The sequence below is a fragment of the Apteryx mantelli genome, chromosome 2, assembly GCF_036417845.1.
Source record: "Apteryx mantelli isolate bAptMan1 chromosome 2, bAptMan1.hap1, whole genome shotgun sequence".
Taxonomy (NCBI): Eukaryota; Metazoa; Chordata; class Aves; order Apterygiformes; family Apterygidae; genus Apteryx; species Apteryx mantelli.
This window is the reverse complement of record NC_089979.1, coordinates 77012157-77036032: the sequence shown is the minus strand read 5'-3', so window position 1 is coordinate 77036032 and position 23876 is coordinate 77012157. Positions and strand designations below refer to the sequence as shown.

At 39.5% G+C, this 23876-nt stretch overlaps 1 protein-coding gene across 4 annotated transcripts in view; it reads right to left on the bottom strand.

Moving 5' to 3' along the window:
- The window catches only part of CARMIL1 (capping protein regulator and myosin 1 linker 1), a 203408-nt gene that overhangs the window by 17916 nt on the left and 161616 nt on the right, over positions 1-23876 (bottom strand). For all 4 annotated transcript variants that reach the window (XM_067290920.1, XM_067290921.1, XM_067290918.1 and 1 more), the window contains exons 29-32: positions 23106-23255; positions 5296-5362; positions 4793-4989; positions 1593-1699 (exon numbers count right to left, since the gene is read on the bottom strand). In XM_067290920.1, the coding sequence (XP_067147021.1) occupies positions 1593-1699; positions 4793-4989; positions 5296-5362; positions 23106-23255 (521 nt within the window). The remainder of the gene's footprint in view (positions 1-1592; positions 1700-4792; positions 4990-5295; positions 5363-23105; positions 23256-23876) is intronic.

Genomic DNA, 23876 nt, shown 5'->3' with positions numbered 1-23876 from the left:
TATCACCCTAGGCCCACTCATTAGCTGGTGTCTCTAAATTAAAAACAGGACAATTGGCACTGATCATACTGTCTTTGAGGACTACCGCGCTGGCCTTGCACATGGTACAATGAAGACAGGCAGTTATTTCAGCTGCACTGGGCACCTGGCTGCTTCCAACACCAGCTAGGTGTTGCTTCAGGGTAGCTCTGCCCATGCACATACAATTTCAGACTGTCTGTTCTGTTTCCAGAGTGTACCATCGCTCATTTGTATCTGCCCATTATTAGAAGCGGGATAACTCTGACCAAGCACGTGACTTGCACAGCTTTTGGAGATCTCATCCTTTAGGGGCTCTGCATCAACAAGCAACCAGTTGGCTCAGTCATCTTCTCTTAGTAAGAAAGCTAGAGGGGTCACCTTTAAAGTGCAGGTGCTTATCCTCAGAAAGTAATCACCAGTAAACATTTTCTACAGTCAGCTTCAAAGTAGAGTATCCACACTTGAGAGGAAAGCAGAGGACACAGCATGTGTGCACACGAGCATCCCAACTAGGGAAAGAGCCCTCAGTGGAGCAACTGAGGACAGCTAGTGGAGGCAAAGACCACTGAGCCATGCACATGGCCAGGGATGCACAGCCAGGGACAGGTGCAAGTTCACAGGGACATCTGAAACGGGTGGCTGGCAGGCGCCCAAGGGAAGTAGTATGCTAGCTCTCCGACCTTAACCCAGCTAATCCATTTTTCAAAGCTACCATGATTTTATCACTACATATAGTGTATCACACATGGCTTCACATGTCACCATAGATATTTATCGCTCATACTGACTTCAAAACGTTTCCTTTTCCTGCCACAGCTATTTACCAGTTAACATCTACCATTTTACTTAATGGATGTCACATACAGTACAGAAGAGGTCATTCTAAGTTGCCTGGAATTTGCTCTAGCTTTCTCATTTATTTACATAAATATTTGTGTGTGCACCTGCGCACATGCATTAGTGCAAGAATATCTAGATGCCTGGTTCTGTAAGTACACAATCACCTACCAAGCAATTGTATTAGCTGCTTTTTCCTCCTTATACAAAGCTGAAGGACTTTGTCTTTCAGACAAACATATTGCTGAAATCCGGGGTACTACAAATTTGTCAAACAAGCCTTTAACAAGTATTTCTAAATCAACATAAATCTACTGCCATTTATCACAATGCTGTCTGTGCCCAATATCAGTCCTTACTAGAGATATCCATGTGTATCACTAGCACTGGAGAAGAGAGTATAAACTGAAGTAAAAACTGATGTACAGCTCTGCTTTAGCTCTAATGAGCTCTGGTGAAGGCTGGTATGAAGTCAACCAAATTATAAAAATACACACCAGTCAATAATCTGTCCCACATGGTATATTAAAGTGATTTATTTCAAAGCAGTCATTTTTAAGGGAGGGTAATCAAATTCATAATATCCTAGAGTACTAAAGGTATTTTCCAACTTTGACAACAGCCATCCTGGGTATTGGGAACAGAATTCAACAACAACTTAGAAGTGCTACTTGCCCAGCTATGAGGATGGATTTTTTTTAAGTTGATTTTTTAATTTTTGCATTTAAACTTACTTCGAATCCATTTTTGTCACTTTCTTGGTGAAAAATTCATCCACACCTTCATCCACTCTCCCCATGAGGCCATTCTGTTCCCCTTCTTGAGACACTCCAGCAGACACCTGACAGAAGAAAAACTCTCTCTCATATATCATAATCTAAGCATACTTGCTTAAATGATAATAATTAGGAGTTAACAGATTATTCAAGTTGTGCAAGCCAAGCAAAATTCAGTGCAGACAATGGAATCACTGCTGGAATTCCCCCTTTACTCAGGCCAGTTATGAGGTGCTGTATCTCAAACAATAGGTAACCTAAGATGCCACTGACAAAGCGTATGCTGCAATGCATGAGGCCAGCAATCACATGCCATAGGCTTGTGAGAGCAGAGCACTTAGAAGAGAGAAAAGAAGTTAAGAAAACAGGTAAGTCCTGATAGCTGCGTTTAGAGTGGACACCTAGAGTGGACAAAAATTCCAAAAGGAATTTTTGACAGCTCTTGTTTCCCTGTTCAGAGAGAAACATTTATTCTGGATTTTGGATTTAGAAACCAAGCTCCAGCAGGCTACAGCACCCTTTATAATTCATTCCAAAACCACAGAGCCCAAATATAGAAGAAGGTGTTTAACTTGAGGAAGCAAACATAGATTTTCACCAAGCGTCCAAAAACTAAAAACTTGCTCCCTTTCTTTGGTTTCAGTGTCTACATTTTGAATGTGGGTGACTAGAGGCATCTAAAATAGGCTGAGTTAGTAATACCTGCCAACCACAAAAGCATTGTAAAGATTAGCTGGTGACTCAACAGCCTCCTGAAGATGAAACACATGTTCCGGTATGTGACTGTGATATGCAAAAGCTCTATTACCAGTAGAGAGATTTCCTTCAACTTAAATGCTGTATAAAAGTCTTTTAGGTGACTACAGAGGACTCCACAAGACCCAGCCCAGTTGTATTCTTGGCAGTACTAATGACCAGGAATCAGTTTGCCACAAAATAGTAGGGTTCATAATTTGAAACAATTTCAGTTAAGAAATGATCTAGTTGTTACCATAATTCAGAATAACCCTAGCTTCTCTTTTCAGCTGGAATATAGACTCTGTTCTAAAAAGGAGAATAAATACTCTTAAAAGTCACTGTCAATATTAGACCTAGCCTCATTAAGCCAGACACATGAACTAATGTTTTGATGCATCTGTGAAACTTTCTAGCTGCCTGAACTTTGTTAAAAGTCTACTATTTACTTTATTATCACAGTTAATAATTAATACTGTTATTGATACCTGTTGTAACAACGTAATAATAGTCTGAAAAGTCAGTTTACCTGGTAAAAACCGCACTGCTGCCAGTCAAACTGCACGTTTTCTATGAAAAACAATTTTATTCTAAGAAGCCCAAACTTCTCAGATTTTCATTTTTTCTTCTCCCCTCCAAAGAATTTATTTAGCTAGAACTTCTGAAACTATGCAACAATTCATGAATGGACATCTGTTGGTCAACAGCAGTGCTCATGGTCTCAGTGTAAATAGTCACCTTCTCAGTCAAAAAATGGTCGATGATGACATCAACAGAACTGAGAATCCATTTTATATTGACAGCAGAACTCTCCATAGATAAGAACAAACATTTAAGTATCAAAGCCAAGTGTATTTCCTAAAGGGGAAGTAATGCAGGAATCCACCAGTCTAGTGCAGATGAGAAAAATCTACCTCAAATAAGAAAACTCTTTCCATCTGAAAAAGTAACAAGATCCTGAAAATTTACTAAACACAAACACAAATTCAGAGGGACTAATAAAGTCATCAAGGCACAGGATGTTCCTATAATGTTCCTATTCTAATGCCTATTAGTGTTCAATGTTAATGCCTGAGTATGGCTTTTTTTGTGTTTTACTCTCCTAGTGCTAAGAGTAAATAATAATACTAATAAAAATTCTTTATTGATGAGCACTCCCAGGGTATTGCATTACCATAGGAAATAACACTTGTCCTTTATAAGAAGGAAGCTTTTTGTATCTGTTGAGCAAGGTATTTTATGTTCCCACTCCACGTCAAGTAACAGAGCACTTGCCTTCCCCCCTCCCAGCACCCTCCAACTTCCCCAGCCCTATGTAGGTGGCACAGGATGCACTGAGTAAGTTCAGACGAGAGGCAAGTTTAGTAATCGGGAAAACACAAAGGTTCTGCAGGACAGCAAATTGGAAAAGTGAACACAGATGTGTTTCACTACAGTGTGAAGACCAGGTGATTCTTCTGATACCTCTACATTTCTCTGTTAGTGCAAGGGAATGAAAAGTTGGCTTGAATATCCCATTTGCTTGAAGCTTCCTTAACATCTAAGTGATGCAAAAAGCACTCTACTACCTCATGTATCTTCTCCAGCATCAGGAAAATCAAGGGTCCTCTCCTCTGACAATCCTAAGGCAGTAGAAAAGGCCATAGGAATTCATTTTTGGACAGCAGGATTCAGAGCAGCAATAGCTGCCCCTTGATAAGGGATATTTATCATATCAGCTCTGTTCTGTTAATAAGAGACATCCCTGTACCTCCTCTGGATTTGTCCTTACATACCCTACAGATATACCTCCACAGAAATAAGCCTTTATTGATGTGGAATACCAAGGAAATGGAACCATGGAAACCCCACACTTGGGTTCACACCAGTGCTTTTTGTGGACAGACAGTGCTCTGTTTTGCTTTTCTAAGGCAGGCTCTGGCATGAAAAGAAGATCTGTGACCATGCAGATTTGCTGTCCCAAACTCCATTTTCGGTTAAGGAGTTGTGGGAAGCTGGATGTCACAAAGTAGCTCCTCTGAGAGCTGGTAGAAACAGGAATTCATGCCAAGTTACCAAGTCTTAAGGCAGGCAGAAAAAAGGATTAAAGCGTTATAAACCCTTGCAATGTAATTGAGAAATCTCATGATATTTTATGCGTTTTCTCTGACAGCTCCACGTACCACCAGAAACTGCCTCCATTAAAAAACAGAAGCAACTAAACAAAGGATAAAACATATCATGGGTTTAGGCTATGTCAAACAAGACAAAAAGCTTGTAATGGGGGTTGCACACTGAAAGACATGAATACCAGCAGAAAAATTAAGAAGTTGCTTTTAGCTTTTAACACTTTAACATTCATCCTCATTACTCTGCAAGAAATGATTCACGGCAAAAAGCATCCAACAGACGACATCACCAACAATATTTTAATATAGACTCACTGCTGCTTGGCTGGGCTGCTGCTTCTTATTCCTTTTGGGCCTTAATTTTGTAAAGTGTTCTAGTTTTCTCCCTTCTTCTGATGGCAGCTCTGAAATGAATCCAGAAGTTCGCTTGTCTGGCCTGCTGGAAGGAAATGGTGGGTCTTCTATATGGATAGGTACTTCTTCCAGTGCTTTATCTAGATCAAATTCCATTTCTAAGAGAAATCAAAACTTTCTAATTAGACTTAATAATGCTATTTAAAACAAAAGGCAATGCCATTCCTCTCTTTTGTTGTAAATCATTATAAACACATTCAGAGAATGTGCTCAGCCACAATATGTTTGTGAACAGAACATAGTGAACAAATATTTACTACCAAAACACACAAAGATTCACAAAACAAAGCCAAGCAATTTGGGCCTCAAATGCAATCCAGAGGGAGCGAAAGTCTTTTGAATAAAGAACTTCCCCAAAAAATCCAAACGTAGCAAAGAGGTTTTAATGAATTTATCTCACTTACCAAAAGCTCTAGACACAGGCCGAAGCATTCTGCTGTGGATGCTTTTCCTTTTTGATTTAGGAGTCATCTATCAAGATAAAATAAAAATAAAGTACTTCAGTGGACAGAAGAAATGACAAAGAACACTTTTCCCTTCTGCCCAACAAATCAGTTTGCCAAGCCCGTGCACTGTTTTAAGATCTGTTTGGGTTTAATGACAGGAAGGAATGGGTTTTTTTCCTCCCCTTTTCAAACCTGCAGAACTTTTTCTAAACTGACATTTCACTGAACCAACTTTAAAACTGAACCAGGGAGCTTTTCTTCTCCCCATTGAAACCTTAAGCTGTAAACAGGGCTATCATTTGAATTTTACAAGCATTTACTCATTGATTCCCAACTGTAAAACAAGGCTAATATTAAAACCTCACCTTTACAATGGGGATCATGAGGCACGGAAAATTTAAATAATTATTGTGCCCAATATTGCAGAGTTAATGATAATACCCATGATAGTTTCCCCTTGCTCTGGCTGTTATTTTCAATACAAAATATACTTCCTCTGTTCATTCATTAGTAATATACTACTGGGTATGACTAAAATTCAGGCAACTAAGCCTCTGGATGCCACCACACAGCTCACCAAGCCTCACCAGGAAAATGTAGTCTCGGAACGCACACATTTTCTCCAAAAAGCAAAACTACCCTGCCAGTGTTATCAGTATCTCCAGCAATCACATGATTCGCCTGGGCTTTAGACATGCTGAGAAAAGGTGGAAAGTTACCTTGGCACACATTCAATGTATTTACTGAAAAAGTTATGTGCTACTATCCTCTTCATCTTCACATTCCCAGAAAAGGGAGTATGTTGCCTTAAGGACACAAATACCAGACTTAATAGCTTGTTTTGGTATTTTTGGAAAAAAGCTGCCCTTACTTTCTTGCTTGAAAGTTTGCGTGGCAGGACAGACTTTTTTTGCTACAGAAAATGCATGTGTCAACAACTCTGAACTTCTTAACACAGTTTAGCATGGTAAGACTTTTAAACAAAAGGCTAAGCTGCATGTTTTCTAAAGAGTTAATTTAAAATTACTCAGCTCCTGCAAAGATGGGCTTCCTTGTGGTATTCAGAGTCATATCTGCTTGTTTTAGTGACATCCATGTACTTCCATTTGCTTTCTAGTGCTACCAGCACCATAATGGCTTTAAATGCAGAGTGCGAGTCAGCAAGCTGGATTTTCTTATGGCTCATGACTCATTAACACAATTGTTAATCAAGTCTATTATCATCATGTTATATGATCCAGAAAAGACAGAGTTTGGCCTTGAAGCTTCAGACATACCATGTCTTCTTTGTTTAAGTTTTTACCAGTTTTTATTTATGGAAAGTTCAATGCACACACTTATATGTAGTAAATTTACATCCCCATCTGAAGTAGTTAGGAGGATTATTATGTCACTATACAGATGCTCGGAGTTAGGACACATTTTCATAACAGGAAAAGTGTTACCTGTCTTCTCAAGATCAAGAAAGGGCTGCTAGACTACACAGCAGTCAGTGATAGCACTGTCTGGGCAAGAGAGCTCTGTTTTTTCCCAGTGATGCTCATGGCAATAAAAAAAGATACCTTCAGCTGGTGCAGGTTCCACATTTGACAAGCATCAGTAAATGACAGAACAGCTACATTCATCCAAACCTGAAACAGCTGAAGGCATTTGAGTCTCATAATGAAAAGCTGAAGCAGCTGAGCATTTGAGCTGGGACAGCAATTAGAGTCACAATCAGTAGTCCCTTGGTTGTATTTCCAGTTGAAGCCTATTTCCCATGTTAATGTATAATTTGCATGTATTTTATCTTGGCTTGCTGCTCTTTCCGGTGGTGTGACTGGAAATTACATCTAGTAGGCTGATGGAGCAGTTCACACACTGAAGAAGATCAGAAAGGAAGACAGGAAAGAAGGTTGGTGGGAAACTTCTGATAGCCCTTCAGCTTCACAGCCAGAGCCAGCGTTCAGATTGCTCTCGCAATGGACACAGGCAAGCTGAGAGAGCTGCCCAGGCCTAGAGCACCAATGCAAAACAGCACAGGGCAAGTCCTGGGATTCTTGTGCAGTAACAAACATTTCAAGATGTCCCTGACTGCCAGGAACAGGATGATTTGATCTTCCTTGCTGGATTAAAAAATGCCCCCTGATCACCCTGCAGAGCTTGTGCTGAAGACCATAAGTCAATCTCGGAATCACTGCTATGACTTCTGGTCATCTTGGCATGATCCCTCAGCAGCTTGGTTGCTGGGGATAAAGGCAAAGGGGCAGAGATTCCTCTCTTTCACTTGAACAGCATGAGTAACAGCTATACATAAACTTCTATTCAAAAACCTTCTGTTTTCTAGCCAGTTTAGGAAGCACACAGATGAAAGGCTTCTTGCCAAGTGAGCTTTCTAGATCATAGAAGATGAGCAAAATGGGTCAAAGCATTAATTTAAATAGGCCAGTGTGCTCCTTTCACAAAATATTACAGACTTAATCTCAGCTTAATATCTCAATCACTGTGCCATATTCTACAGCAGCACAGAACATTGCATTACCAGAGGAGATACGTGAACTCCTGGGGAAAGATCTCTCTCCTCCCCAGCCTGAGGCCCATTTTCCATAGTTAGTGGAAGCAGTTCAGGTTTGCCAGATGCACATCATCTGCCTTCACACCACCTCTGGCCACACAAACACACCTCAGCCCTCCTGTTTTGAATCTCAATCATGGCCTTTACAGGAGAATAGCTGTTAGTGTCAATCTCCCCCTTCTTGATTTCATGTAATCTACCACATCTTCCAGGGACTTTCCATTCTAGCAGACCATCTCCAGAACTTTTTCCTTGTTTGTCCTATTTCTTCCTGAGCACACTGTGGGTTGCGTGGCAGAACAGACAAAAAGATTAACTGCATACCTATTCCTTGCGAGACCCTCTTGGAAGTCTGTACGAACTCGCACCAGTGTCTTCTCTGAAGATGGCTCTGTGAAAGTACCCCTGAGCAGTACATGGGAGCCAGCAAATCTCCACCACATTCCCCAGTAAATGCCTCTTTATAGTTAATGTGTCCAAGTTACCTTTAAACCCCCAGGTTCTCTTCCTATGTTCTTAAATTATCTTAAACTTTTTTAGATTCCTGTCTTCTGACTCCCTTCCTCAGAAAACTATCTGAGCTCTCTTAACTTATATTATCAAAAGTGGAAGAACACTAGTATCTTGGAAATTAAAAACAACAATCCAAATCACATTTTAAACACTTAAAGTTTTGCTTTGAGTGTAAGAAAACAATGTGCCCTTCACAGCAGTCTTATACAGTCTACATTCCTTGATTATACCAATAATAACTGAAATAACTCTCAGTGCTCAGGAGTACGCTCATTTCCATGTCTCCCTCCTCCAAAATCATTCCTATTTAATCCTATTAGATATATGGATGCTCCATGATCCTCCCGTCATTTCTGTTTTGAAAGATTTAAAACAAACTGACAAACAACTTCCCCCTCCCTCTTGAAACTCAGCTCCTCAACTCGTCTCCCCTCAACCCTCCTTCCTCTAAGACTATGTATGGCTTTTCTGCTTCATAAACATATTAAAGGTAACAGTGCAAAAAGGTAAGTGAGAGCAGCATTCAAAAATTCAAAGTGATTCACCCAGGCAAAGAAAACCCACCTGACCATATTGAGATAACCTGTGACATCTCTTTCACCTAAAACTTGCCATGGCAAGAAAATCCTAGCTTATGGTTATTTATAGGTTATTGTTTCATTAAGCTGGATGAGGCTTGAATATAAAACCAAATCAACAGATTTTCTCTCTGAGCAGTAACATCTGTGCTTATCTCTCTGACATCAGCACTCTGCTTTGGTTGGTCTTAAAGCTGAACCTTCTTGCAAAACCCAATCTTGTCCCTCAACTGCTGCCTATTTCATTCAGCAACTGCAGATGGATGACATTACAGTCTCCCAGGAGACTAACAAGGCAGTACAGAAGCAAATGGAGCATAAAAACATAAACAAGTAGGCCAGAATCAGCAGAGCTAAAAAAATACTTACACTTGTACAGCAGAGAGTCTCCATGCAGCAAAAAAGAAAGAAAAAAGAATATGAATGGGGGAAGACAAAGCAATAGCAGTTCTTAGGAAAGGAGGCAAAACCAGAAGTCACCAAAATAAAGAAAACTAAAGCCAAAACACCTAAAAAGTCTTAGTAGGAAAGGTGACATGCAAGAATGGGGTAAAAATCCCTTGCATTTGGAGGTGCTATACAGTTTGCGTCTCCAGAAGATAATCGGAGGAGAATGTGATCTCTCTTTATCTATACTGAGACAAATTCAGATTTTCAGATGTTCTTTTCTGATATATGGCGCTTGCCACTGGTGCCAACACCTGCCCTCTCACTGTACTGTGACTTTTCATTTCACTGGCACCAGTGGTGAGAGAAAACTGCAACTCTGATATTTCCAACTCTGAAGGAGGTTTTTAAGTTAAAAAAAATCTGTAGTTTGTTGTGGAAAGCAGGGGAGCCTGGAGAACAAAACAAAGCTTCTCTTGAAGAACTGAAAAGGGATGCGAGTCAGTTCTCCTAAGGTTTAAATCTATTAATAAAGAGATCCAAAGCAATAGTATTTCTCCTTTCCATAAGAAGGTTTAGAGACACAGGTCTTTCAAGCCCTTTTGGCACATTAGAACCGTGCTATTCCATTAATAAAGCAAGACCTTTTCTTTCCCCTTCAAAAATTAATAAAAGAAGGCACCGTCATCCTATGAAAAGAAGCAATTCCATATTCTATCTCTTGGGTGGCAGACTACTCACCAAACATATTCCTCCTCAATTTAGAATAAGAAAAGAAGTGGAGTATTTGAAACATGGCTGTGTCTTCAAGTTGCGGGGGAACTGCTGTTGTAACAACACTGCAGATATTGGCACAGTGTTTGTGGTAGAAGTGAATACAGTTTAGGTCTGATTTAAACTCCTTCGCAAGGAAATGCTGCTTTTTAAATGGATATTGTACTGACCTTCAATTATCAGCACTGAAAACAATCTCCTTCACAACATGAAGTTCATCATTTAATTGTTGAGGGGATATTAAGGTCAGTTATTCACAGCTTTGATGTTTGCAACAATAATAATCCACTTATCACAGTTCATACTTTTGAACTTAACTGCAGCTAAAAGTCTTGAAGACAGGAGGCACTTGAATGACAAGAACAGCATTTCTTTTATACAGCTCCAGTATCTCCCCACTTGCCTTAGGGTTCTTATTTTCTTTCACTGTCAGTAACTTTGGCTTTATGCAGGAGTTCTTGGCTAATAGTGACTCAGGCAAACCTCCCCATTACTCCTATTTTGTATGCTATCCACACCACCACCCCCAGGCACCCCATTTCCCTGACAGAATCCACGTTCTCTTTTCTTCTCTTGCCCACCAACTATACTACCATTCACTAGGACTATTCTGAGACTGCATAGGGAGATTACAGAATCCATTGAGAAACATCTATAAAACTAAAACCATCTTAAATATAAACCTCCAGCACTTCACAATCAATCTGTGAAGTTTCTCTTTCAGACAGTGTTACTGGGAGTACTCCAGAGTGTCCTCTGTAGTTAATACATAGGCAGCAAAGTTATTTACATTATACAAGCAGCTGGAGCTGAGATCAGGACCAAAGTGCAAAGCACTACATATAGCAAAAAACAATCCGAGGTTTCAGGGAGTTTACAGTCTAAGGTCTTGGTACAGCAAGGGCTTATACAAGTTCCTACCTTGCACAAGCCAGTGATCCCACTTAAGTGAGTGAGACTACTGCTGCTTAAAACTGCTTAGAAGTTAAAAGATGTTAAACAGCTTGGTGGGAGTATGAAGGGAGAAGAGGAAGAGGGAGGAACACAGTAAGGAAAGGTGAGAAGCACTGTTATGCAGCAGATGGGGAATCAAAGCAAAGGCTAAGTGACTTGCCTGAAGTCACCTAGGAATCTGACTACACTGCAGGGAACCTAATCTCATTCTACAGTCTCCTGAAGTACCACAGTCCACCAGGCCATCCAGCCCTTCCCTTAGCTCTCAGCATAAATACCAAATCAAGCAATCCAGAGTATATGGGGCAATGCTGAAGATGGAACACCAACTCACAACCAAAAATCCCAACATAATTCAACCCAGACGAGACCAGAAATAGGACCAGGTAATAATAATGTGCTATCTTGGAATGCACTGGCAGAAAAAAATATTTTTCAAAGACATTTAAACCAGCACTAAATTAATTCAGATATATGGATTTCACAAAGACTATCTTTGTAACCGGTATAAGAAAACAAAGCATTACCAAAAGTCTTGCTGTTTTCACTACCCTTATAATCTATCCTTAGATTGCCATTATCAGTGGAAAGTTAAATGGAATGATAAAATACATAACAGCTACGTATTTTACAGAAGACACAACAGCAAAACTACAAATGCCCTGTTTAGAAACCAAGGTCAACCTGCGACAGGCTGCTGTTTGTTGACATAGCTTCTCCTGAATGCAATGCTATGGCACTTTTATATCAGCAGAGGATCTAACTCCAACCTTTTATTTCACACTTCCGTCATCTATATGGAAGTACAATATGTATATATTATAGATAAATATGGCATATAAATAACCCAAATATGAGTGTAAGGAATATATCTGTTTATTCCCTTCCCCAAGAGTTGAATTTGTAAAGAAAAAGCTGCAGTTCATAATCAATTTAATTAGTCCCATCTAAACCAATCTGACCTTTAGAATTACTTTATACAGCAACATTTTCAAGAAGAGGAGCAGTAGCTCAGTAAGATAAGCTTAATAGATCTGCCCTTGAGCATTCATTCCACTTTGCTAGCTGAGAAACCTTCGCTTTTCTACTTGCTGAGATGTGGTTGATGAATTCGGTGACATTTCACCAAGAACTTCTGTGTATTCTTTTAATTAATAATTCTGTGCCTGCAACTTTCAAGTCATGTAAAATTCCTGCTAATAAACAGCACACATAGAAATATCTAAAGCTTTTATTTTGAAAAATAAAAAAAGCTGCATGAATTAAACAGAACAGTTGCTAAACTACTAAATATAAACTGAATATTTTATTTCATGTCCTGAATGCCTATCCTGCAAGGAACTCTGCTTACAACTGATCTCACCTACAAGAGAAAAAACAATTCTCAGTGTCATCAATTCTGTTTTCTAGTTGCTCAGAAAGAGCCTGAGAGCATCTTCTATTGCAGTTGTTCATTAAAACAAAGAAAGAGGATGGTTTCAACTAATTTATTGTACTTAAAAATTAAGCATAGAGCTGGGAGCTGCTGCAGGTCAGATGGCACACATTATCTCTTTAAGCCATCACAATCTGCGTGCTTGTGATTGTTCATTGCACTCAGCTGGCAAATGCTGATGTAAAATTTATTTGGTTCATGACCTAAAACTTCCATATAGTAAGAAGAAAAAGCTCTTAAACTCGCCAAATATGGAGAGGCAGGTAGTTGTTTCAGACATGCTCAGGTGATTCTTTAAAGACAGCCACCAACATTATGTATTAGGTGCCCCAGGCTATAACACGATTAAAACAGGTTTGATGCAAGGTACTTCTGAATTGGAACTGTTGCACCTGGCTGCCTTACAGCCTTTCAGGTCTGAGAACCAACATGATTTCTGCACCCCTCCTGCCTTTCTACGTGCTTAAGTCAACAGCTACCAAAAGGATAAACAGTCACTCAGGCAAAACACATCAGTCGTCTTCTCACCATCACTAGATCCTTTTGGGGCAGACTGTGCATCAGTTTTGCTTGCACTGCAGCAGTGACATTTCAGAGGAGAAACACTAAAGGGAGGCTCATTGCAAATGAATCAGATGCAGATTGCCCAGGACAGGGAAGTGGACCAGGAGCCTCTCTGCTCAGAATTTTGATGGGGATTTTTACCCTTGAAAACTCAGGCCCTACTTGAGCTGCTGCTCTTTGCTCACTGGATTTTCTCTCAGTTATCTTCCCACTGAACAGAGTCAATCTTTAAACCCCTCAGCCACTTTTGAGATATATTTTTTAAATTTAAACATTAAAAAAATCCCTTCTGAATTTTAAGTCTTGTTTTAGGAACTACTATATCAAGATTTCTCCCTATTAAAAAAAGGGAACTAGCAAATGTTCCAAGTTCCTGTATGGAAAACAGAAATATTTGAGTAGATCAGACACTTGATTTTGGAACTCTTTACCAGCTTTGATATCCACTTAATACAAGACAGAGAGAAAACAAAATGAGTAGCTGCCTTGCATTAAGGAATAGTTGTTATTTAAATATTTTATACTGATGGTTAAGATTCCAACCACACACTTCCACACATCCAATATTCCAACAACACACTTAAATGCATAAATAATTTAAATATGTGAACACAGTTCAATTTGCTGCACAGGTGTCTGTGTCTACTATTTCACTAGCTCTCATCCTGCAACATGGGAAATAATCAGAGCTCTGGGCATGATTTCACAGGGTCAATAATCAAGATAACATGACCAGATTAGAAGCAAGTACAGGCCTAGGAACCATTCAAGTCTCCCTTGTACTTTATTCTGAATTAAACGGGGTCTCTGCTACTCAGCATATAGCAATGCACAGCATCCCCTGCTTAAGAGTGTCTTCTCTAAAACAGACGGATAGATAGGGTCAACCATAATTAGCCAGGATAGGATGGCCAAACTCTAAGGCTGCTCTCTATAGTGCTACTACGTATGTGTGATGCATGATTTTAATGATGCAGAAAGGTCAGACAGTCATGGGGCAATACATGAGCCCCAGAGAGACAGAAACACCATGAAGAAGGGAAAGATTTCCACCCTCCAGAACAGAACTCCTCACGTGTAAGTGAAGAATTAAAAGCTGGCTAGCAGCAAAACCCCCAATTCTGCAATCACTCATAACATAGCGGCACAAGCTTCTCCTGGAATATCTAAATACTACGGTATTGGAAATGACCCACAGCTAAAATTTACAAGATAAGAAGATGTTCTGATCAGCTTTGAATGAAACTACCCTGACTTTTCAAACACTTTGTCTTTCCATTCTATTCATACTTTTTAGTTTTCTTTAACATTTACTTACGTGAAGTTTTTTTCCTCCAGCTTACGTGCTTTTGGTTTCAGATCAGTATTCCAATCCTGTTTCTCCTGACCTCACAAATTCATAGTAATTTGTGCACATGAATTAAGATCTTACTGCAGAGATATACACACCATTTTGGAATGAGGCTTTAGCTGACCTGAATAACAGCAGAAAAAAGTTTCCTCTAGTCTGTGAGAGAGATGTTTTGAGACAAAATGTGATTTATGAATTTCTGAATACGATTATGTGATACAGTTGTCTGTGATAGCAGGGATGAGATTTGATGACTCAGAAACTTTCTAGCATTTTGGCACTACACTCTTTTTTTTTCTTTTCTTTTTTAAGTTCTGGTTCCAGTAATCTAAACCTCCCTTCCCATGACAAAATATAGCCAAGTTGTTTAATAGCACTCTATAATTGCCTGTCCCAATGCAGACTTTTCTCCCTCTTCCTGTGGAATACTATTCTTTACCCATGCAATATGAAATAATGATTTTTCACAGCAGAACCTCACAAGCTTCCTGTTCTTCTAGCTGGAGAGAGAACCATAAAGTACTCTGAATAAGACAGAATTCTGCAAGTGCTGTTTTAAGTAGGCTTTCCAGATTTCAGCGTCAACAAGACTGTCCCATACAGCACAGATATGTAACCTGGGCCAAGTTGTTTAATTGAGACACTAGAGGAACTAAAAAGCAGTAGAAAGGACCATGCAGCCTATACAGAAAACTCCTTAACCACTTGAAAAGGTCAGTCTGCCAGATATTAATTGAGTCAAGAGGTGTTAAGGCTGCAGACAGATGTGCGCTACATGAGCAGCACTATTAGAGGTTATCCTCCTCACGCTGTTTGCTATCATCCCTCTGCCAAAGGTTACCAAGTCTAGACTCTGCCAGAAATCTCCTCCAAAGCAGCACTTGCTAATCTGCCTTGGGAAATAACGTGGGGATTATTTTAAACACAGGCCGTGGAAAAAGGAATTCCGGATCTATTTGTGCTGAATAAAGATGGTGCTGACCCCACAGCTCTGCTGATGGAAGGGATCGTGCAAGGCCTCCCCCCAACCCAGTCTGGGCAAAGAGGCTTCATTACTTTGTCCTCACTCCCTGTTAATGTTACCTGAGATAGGTAGGTGAGTACTTGGATGGTACCTTCCCGCCAGCAGTACAGGCAAGTGCTGTCTGGCAGGGGAAGCAAATCCAGCTAGGGATAGAAACCTCTCTCACTAAATCAGTTAAATTGGATGAGTGTCCGTTAGTGGGCTAAAGCCTGCAACAGATAGTTGGTTTAGTTTGCTGAGACCAATGGATAGGTGGCCTAGATGCTTCTGCCTATAAGGCATGCACATGTCGGCTGGCAGAACGGCAGATGGTGGGAGTGAGCAGCTGGGGTAGCACTATCTGCAGACTCTACAGCTAAATGTAGAAGACCTTTCTGTCAGCCACAGACTAACTTCTTAGCAGTAAACACCACCTTAAAACCACCACAGGGAAGTTAAACTCCCAAGACCAGTGTTTCAGTGAGTGATTTGTTACTGAATTCTTCTTTCAGTGTGACTTTTTCATGATACTTGAAGTAAAATGATGGAAAGTCAGGATCAATAAGACAGCTACTGCCACAAAAGACCTAACTACATATCCTCCCCCCACACACTGCCTATACAAATCTGGGCCTATTAATGAAAAATAAAGCATCAGTATTATGAGAAGACAAGCTCATGATACAGAAGTGCCACAACGCAAAAAGAATACCCAACAGCTGCGCTTCATGACTCTCATTTTAACTTAAGGAAAAACAGTCTCCAATTCTATCATTTTATTTATAACCAAGTGCATAGTGGCGTTACTAGAAGCAGTTTATTGCATTCTTCATTTGTTTCACTTTGCGCCAATAATGCATCCTAAATTATGAGAAACAGCTCTGGACTCTGACTCAGAAATCTGAGTTGGTTTAAGAAAAACACACTATATATCAGTTATCCATCACCTCTTTCCACTCAAAGAGACCAAGAAGACGACACTGAAAGCCTGGTTTCTTTTCAAGTGTTTCAGCTGGTAATATAAAACCCCTCATGACCTTGAAAATACTGTAGGCTATACATGTAACAGGCATTGAATAACCACTGTTAAGGACCTTGAAAGTATAGAGGACACTGTAAAATTATGTACAAAGAGATCCAGGAAAAGATAATGCTCCTGTAACAAATATGCACAATTAACATTAATATAATCGTAATTCTAATGGTTATGTTGACATACAACCACACAACCTATAAATGAACAAGATATTCACAAGACTGTGCAAAACTACTGGTTTGATACCAGTCCTTTTGTCTCTTATTTTCTCAGATGTGGCACTGTACACCTAGGGAAGGGCTTACAGACCAAGATGCTTAGACTGTGCAGTGGGATTCCCACTGATGTTTTCATACGCTGTCCTAATGCTGCGGGAATCAGAAATATTATTAGTCTCCTATCAAAGTGGATTTGTTGACAGATTTGTGATGGAGCCTTTTCAGAAGCCAAGATGACTCTCATATACCATTATATCAATTTCTAGCTTCCCATAGAGCACTGTATTTCTGATACATTCACTCCTCCTAATGTACATAAGGAAGAAACTGAAGCATCACAATCAATTTAATCTGTCATTAATCCAGGCTGCCGGCTTTGCAATTACCATCAACTGCTTGTTCCTGCCCTCAGAATTTGTTTTGTGAGCTCAACTGGAGGACTAGTCAGTCAGTAAACTAACCTGGAAAGAAACTCTCTATAAAAAACTTAGTTTGCAGCTGGATCAATTCCTGCACACAATTTGTAGCGTGGTTGCATGAATGCTAGTCCAAACACGAGGGTGTGGACAGGAAAGAGGAGATGAGTATAGGGGAAAGTGTAAGTGCTCTTTTCAGCACGAGGAATAATTTATGCTGCATTAAGCTGGTCACAGCTTTATATCTAATTCAGGAGAACATAAGGAATCGAACAGGAACAGGGGCTCTATTGCAGCAGGCTTTGCACAGATGCCCTTCATCCAAAAAGCTGAGTGTCTACACCTGAGATAATTCTGCTGCAGGTGAACAGAGAGCAACAAGAATGAGATGTGGTAGTAGGTCAAGGCGCATTGGAGATTCTCTGTTTTTGTTTTTCTTCCTACAATATCAGAACACATGTACATGCATGTCTTTACCATGATTTTCTCCTTTCTGCAGTCAGCACAACTGAAGGATTTGTGCTGTTTTAAATTAAATTTGTTTCAGATTTTGGGGGGAATTTTTAGCTGGTGCTTTATGAGTTTTCTTAAAAAAAAAAAAATTATAGCATGCTGAGCAAATTTTCTCATTCTTCTCTGAAAACACTGATATCCACACATCTTGTCTTTCAGAACCTGCGGGTTCATAGGTCTGCATCTGAATACTGGACTAACATGCTAAATCTCAACAACAGCTTTTTAGTACATTCCAAGGAAAAAAATATATGTCACCTCTCTATAGGTGTTCTGTTACTTCTCTAAATTATCTTTTCACTGGACAGGTGACATCTATTGTTCATTAAAGACAAAAATATTAATTTATTGCTTATGGAAATTTTTTTAACCTTTCCTCTATTACAGTCATAGAAGCACCTCAATGATTAAAATTAGAAACAGATGAGAAATGATGAAGTTTCAAATATTCGTCACAGCCATCTTCTATTAGCTGCAAGCATTTCTACAAACACCTAATTTACCATCCAAGCATTTCAGTCTTATACTGAAGGCTTTAAAGAAGATTTACAAGCAGACTTGTGTACTACAACCTGCAATTCCTTTACAATTTCTCAGACAATTTCCTATCATATCTCTTCATAATGCAAATAAACTGACTGCTGCTTTGCTCTAAAAACAGTACTTACCCTGGCTGTATGCTCCTTACTAATGACAGCAATACTAATACATTGCTGGAATGTATATTTTAAAGATGATGAATACACAGACTTCTAGTAAAGAAACTACTTCACTCAAAAAACTTTTCTTCAAATAATGGCTCATCTCTGTTGATCTCCTTTTAGTATTCCAGAAGCCAAACAAACATTCAAATACCTAAAAGAATGCTTTAAAATAAAACTGTTAAATATTATCTAAAAGAGATGTTCCATTACATTTTGGTGGAGAACTAAACATCATTTAAAATCTCTTACTTCTGCAGAGAACTAATGGCTATGAAAGAACAAAGCACAACTGGTAGCATTACACAAAATTAAATCAGTTAATACTACCTACACAATTACACATATCAAGATACATGATATTCTATCCCAGTAAAAAAGGGTGATTTATTTAAAGTTAGTTTTAAAATGCATGCATTAGTTTAAAATGCATTATTCTTGTCACACACAGAAAATCCAGAAAAACTGTATTGTTTTATGAAGCTAATTCATGATTTAGTCTAAGCTTTGAAAAGCAGGCTATGCTTTTTCCTTTAATCTGAGAACAGCAGGTAGTTTTTCGCATAAAGACTTCTTACTTACACATAACTTTTACGTAAAGACTTACTACAATCACCACAGCTCTAATTAAAGGAGGACAACTAAGACAGCTATAGATTAGGGAAGCATCAATTTATTGTAGTGCAGCTCAGGGAGATCTGAAACTCTCAGGTCAATAATGTTCCAGGTATTATGTCCTACCCAGCACCACTCAATCACTCCCAGTGTCTTCTGCACTCCTTTAATAGGCTGGCAAATTCGGGTACGGCTGACAAATCATTTGCATTGGGGCGCTCTGGTCACAGTTAAAGGCTGGATGAGAATCAAATCCTATTAGTTTCAGCTGCACAGTTACTGTACAGAATTTAATACGTCCTAATTCTCACAAGCAAAAATGGTAGAAAACATTTAGAAGTCTCTTTTTAGTGGTGCATTTTAAAGGCACATTCCTGATATTCCATTCTGTCTTATCGGTTTATCCATACGAAACTTAGAAGTGGATGGCAACTCTCCTTGCTGGGATGGCAATCCCCCCCCAGCCACAGCCACTCTGCCCCCGCTTTGTGGACAGGCTTTGCAACAGAGCAGGATGTGCTCGTTTGCTTTATCAGCATCACTTGAGGCTTCAGACTGGTATTCTGGCAGTCCAGGTTTTCCAAACAAACCTTCCTGTCTTCCAATTTCAGTCAGTATATAAGAGTAAATAACTCGCAAACATTTTATTCCAAATGCATCTATCTCACTCCTAATCATTCACCTAGCACCTTTCAATATATAGCACCTCTCAGTGCTATATATTCTCTCTGTAACCATAAGGTAAGACAAAAGTCAAAACTGAGTCTAGAAACAGATTTTCCCAAAATTGCTCAGATACAGCTTCAGTGGGGACCAGTGCAAATAACAAGCTACTGCATACATTGCCTCAGCCAGAAAACTGATGTGGGCTTGCTGAAGGAAACAAAAGCAAGAGAACAACAGGCTTGCTGAAGAGAATGGGCTTGCATGGTAAGTCCAATTTTGCAAACTCAGAAAAACCAGCTCCTCCAAAACTCCAGGCTCAGTGCCTCTCCTACAAGTCCCAAGTCTCTTCTTCTCAGATACCTTCACAAATTGTTTGAGCAAAGCGATAGACATTTATGGAAAAGAAATGGCTTAGAATAGGAGAGAGCTTTCCTGGCCTCCCAGGGTCATTATCAGCCTCAGTCCGTGTTCAATATTCTTTTGGTAGTAAGAGTGCAGTCTCACAAATGTGCAGAGCAGTGAGCTGCAACTCAAGGTTTTGGAGTTGAGGCTTACAGAATACAGAGCCAGGTACATCATCTGCTCCCACAGCTCTGGTCTGTTTAAGCATTACTCTTTGCAAGGCTTAGGGATCTCCAATGGCCAAACAAGGCAGTGTTCTGGAATAACGCCATTTTGGAAGTGGGAGCTAAACAGCTATTTCTCATGTAAGATTAAAAATAACCAAAGGAAATTAGGCTACAGTTCATAAAACCATATGCTTCTCTTTCTAGTGAAATCTTTCAGTAACATGTTTCTTGCACTGACCTACTTGCAAAGCATTCACTATTACCCTTTTTGAAAGGTTCCCCATTTCTGTGCAAACACCTGTATGACACTGAGAAGGCAAAAATCAGGAGAATACTTCCAAGACAGTATCCGAAATATGTACAATTTTCCCACAGCTAAAATACATCACTTGGAAAGTGTTATATTTTAAATTACTAACTCTACCCAGAAGAGATAAGAAATCCATCCTTAAGACGCTTTTAGTAGCAAAAAAACCCAATAAGAACACTAGCTCAGTCAAAATCTCTGTATTACTCAGCCACAGCAACCAATATCGCTGGCACCCACAATACAAAAAGCAGCTCTTTAAAAAAGGGTTACAGTCTTTAATAAATGGATTCTTTAGCACTGTGTAAGATCACTGCTTCTTTATGTTCTGTGTTTATTTGATGCTTCATTCTCTTCAGAAATTAGATATTGATGAGAACCTGGATCACACAGGTGTTTAAATCTCTGTGCGCGATACAGGTGAAAGAAGAGAATAAAGAGATATAAACACTCTTCAAAGTAAGCACAGTTAGCATCTAATGCATCTTTTAAAGAATGTAAGCATCATCACATTTCCATTATTTTAATATGAGCAAAATGAAAGATAACAGCACAGCGATATGATCCTTTCATATAACCATGGTGATAACTAGATGGAGGCAAGAGCTATTTTCAGTATTATTATTTTTAACACACTACAAGAATACATTTAGAGAGGGTAGGGAGGGGCAAAATGAGCACTTAGCTTATTTTTCTATAGATGAATCCAGCATGTGGAAATTCACTCACAGGTACAGGGTTAAGATGCTACATATTTTACTGTAACATCTCTCTCCCATAGGATTTAGGGATCAAAATGACTCCTGAATGTTGGCTGCAGAAAGCTTTTGGAACTTGATAGCACCAGTGATGAGCCAGATGATGCAGTCAACGACACAGGCCTCAGAGGTATCTGTGATGTTCAGATAAGTATTGCATCAAATCAAATCTTGGTAAGGTAGCAGATTTGGAGGGGAGAGAGAACTATTTTAAGCTGATGCTTCCAACAACAGCGTGCTTTCATTTTACAGCTAAGCCAGACTAACAGACGGCTGTCGCAGAAGGGAGTAATCCTGCTGCTCCTTCCCTTGAGCTGTACTTGTCCGACCACAGTGAGTCTATTCAGGGAAGCCAGTCAACAAAACCACATGCACAAAAAGATGTAATTAATTTTTTTTTGCCAGTTTAGCTTCCTGTGAAAGCATGCGGCCAAGAAAATGATAGGAGAGGAGAGAAGAATCCCTTGCAGCAGTGGTCACCTATTGGATTGACTAAGCTGTAATACAGAAGTCTCTATAGTAGAATTCCTCAACAGACTGAGCTGGATGGAGGGGAATTTGAGGTTGAAAACAGTTAACAATCTATTTATTTGGAAGTTTATGGATTTACATCTCAAGGAATCATGATATGGCATTGGGACATATTTATAATAAAAGCCACACATAAGATTTATAAGGCACTTCAGTGGTTTACGTTCAGCCCTCAGGATGAATTGCACACTCCTAACTCAATTACTTTTGAAAAGTTTGCCTTGTAGGATCACTTGCAGCCCAATCTCAAGATTTTAAGATTTCCTCCATACATCCCCAAAATAATTTTAAACACATCCAAAACTTCTGTTCACAGCCAGTAACATAACTTCCAGCCACAAACAATTTTTGTCACAGCTCAGACAAATTCTTGTCAAGTAGAAAGAAGACAAAGGCAGAAAACAGCATGTTGTCACCTGATAGGACATTGAGTGAGGTGATCCTTTCCCTCTACTCAGCCCTGGGGAGGCCACATCTGGAGTACCGTGTCCAGTTCTGGGCTCCCCAGTACAAGAGAGACATGGAGCTACCGGAGTGAGTCCAGCGAAGGGCCACTAAGATGATTAAGGGACTGGAGCATCCCTCATATGAGGAAAGGCTGAGAGAGCTGGGACTCTTCAGCCTGGAGAAGAGAAGACTGAGGGGGGATATTATCAAGGTGTTTAAATACCTGAAGGGAGGGTGTAAAGAGGATGGGACCAGACTCTTTTCAGTGGTGCCCAGCAACAGGACGCGAGGCAACAGGCACAAACCGAAACACAGGAAGCTCCATCTGAACATAAGGAAAAACTTGTGAGGGTGAACTGAGCACTGGAACAGGTTGCCTGGAGAGGCTGTGGAGTCTCCATCCTTGGAGATATTGAAAAGATAGAGCATTCAAAAGACAGAGTCTTGGGCAACCTGCTCTAGGTGACCCTGCCTGAGCAGGGCGGTTGGACTAGATGATCTTTAAAGGTCCCTTCCAACCTCAACTGTTCTGTGATAGCATGGTCCAGTTTTATTACTGTAACCACACCTCTGTGAAACCATGGCCTGTGAAAGAGACCATTTATAGTACTAGTTTTATTGTAGCAACACAAGCAAGGGAAAGAGCCTTGAATAGGTACCAGGAGAGGGAAAGTGAAGAAAAGGAAAAGGCTTTTCTTTGCTTAATAGCAATATGTAACTCAGACAAAACGTTCACAAGCTAACATTTATTTTTTCCAGAAGCCAATTCCTAATTACAGTTTCATGATATCATGAAATTGCCAAATCGTAGTTTGAAAATCATTTTTCTTCCAGTAATTTACATTTTTAACCAAATGGACTGAGGAAATGTGTCTTACCATACAAGTGTCTAGATCTTCCAAACGTTCTATCTCTGTCAACTCCTCAACTGTGATAATAGAGCGTTTAGTAGGTTTTTCTTCAGCTAACTCAATTTCCAGTGATTCCTGCTGTGGAAGTGGTTTGCGACGTCTGGTCAAATGGTCAGCCTAGAGGCAAGGATAAAGACAGGAATATGTCAATCAGACTATTAAAAAAGACAAACAAGATCAAACCAGAAAGCTTGAAGAATTCAAGTAACCATAGTTCCTACAAAAGCAAAGCTCAGTTGAGTGCATTAAGCTTTACACAGATTTTTTTTTCTTTTTTTTTCCTTCTTTTGGATGGAAAAATCTTTCCATTACACATTCTAAGAAGGAAGGGAGAAAGTCTATTGGGAAAAAAAGAAAAGCAAAAAACACAGATCTTGTCAAAAAAGGTTTATTTCTTGAAATTACCTCAAACAACTGTGTCAATGCAACACACACAGACATCTGCAGGTGGTTGAAATAGCAGTACCTGACACTCCTAATTTAAGGAGTTAGCACAGTACAGGATCAGTGTATATAATCTTTGCTTTATTATGAACTGTCACTTCTTAAATTGTAGCTGTCAATTAAAGATTAACACAGACAAAATCTACAGGAGTTCCTGCAAGAAAATTTTTGAGACCTATACTCTTTAACATTTTCATCAACAGTACTCTCTGAAATAATCCCTAGCTAACAAAAATATGGTAGAATATTAAACTGTGAAAAGGACATGCTACTGCTGTAATGGATCCGAAGTAA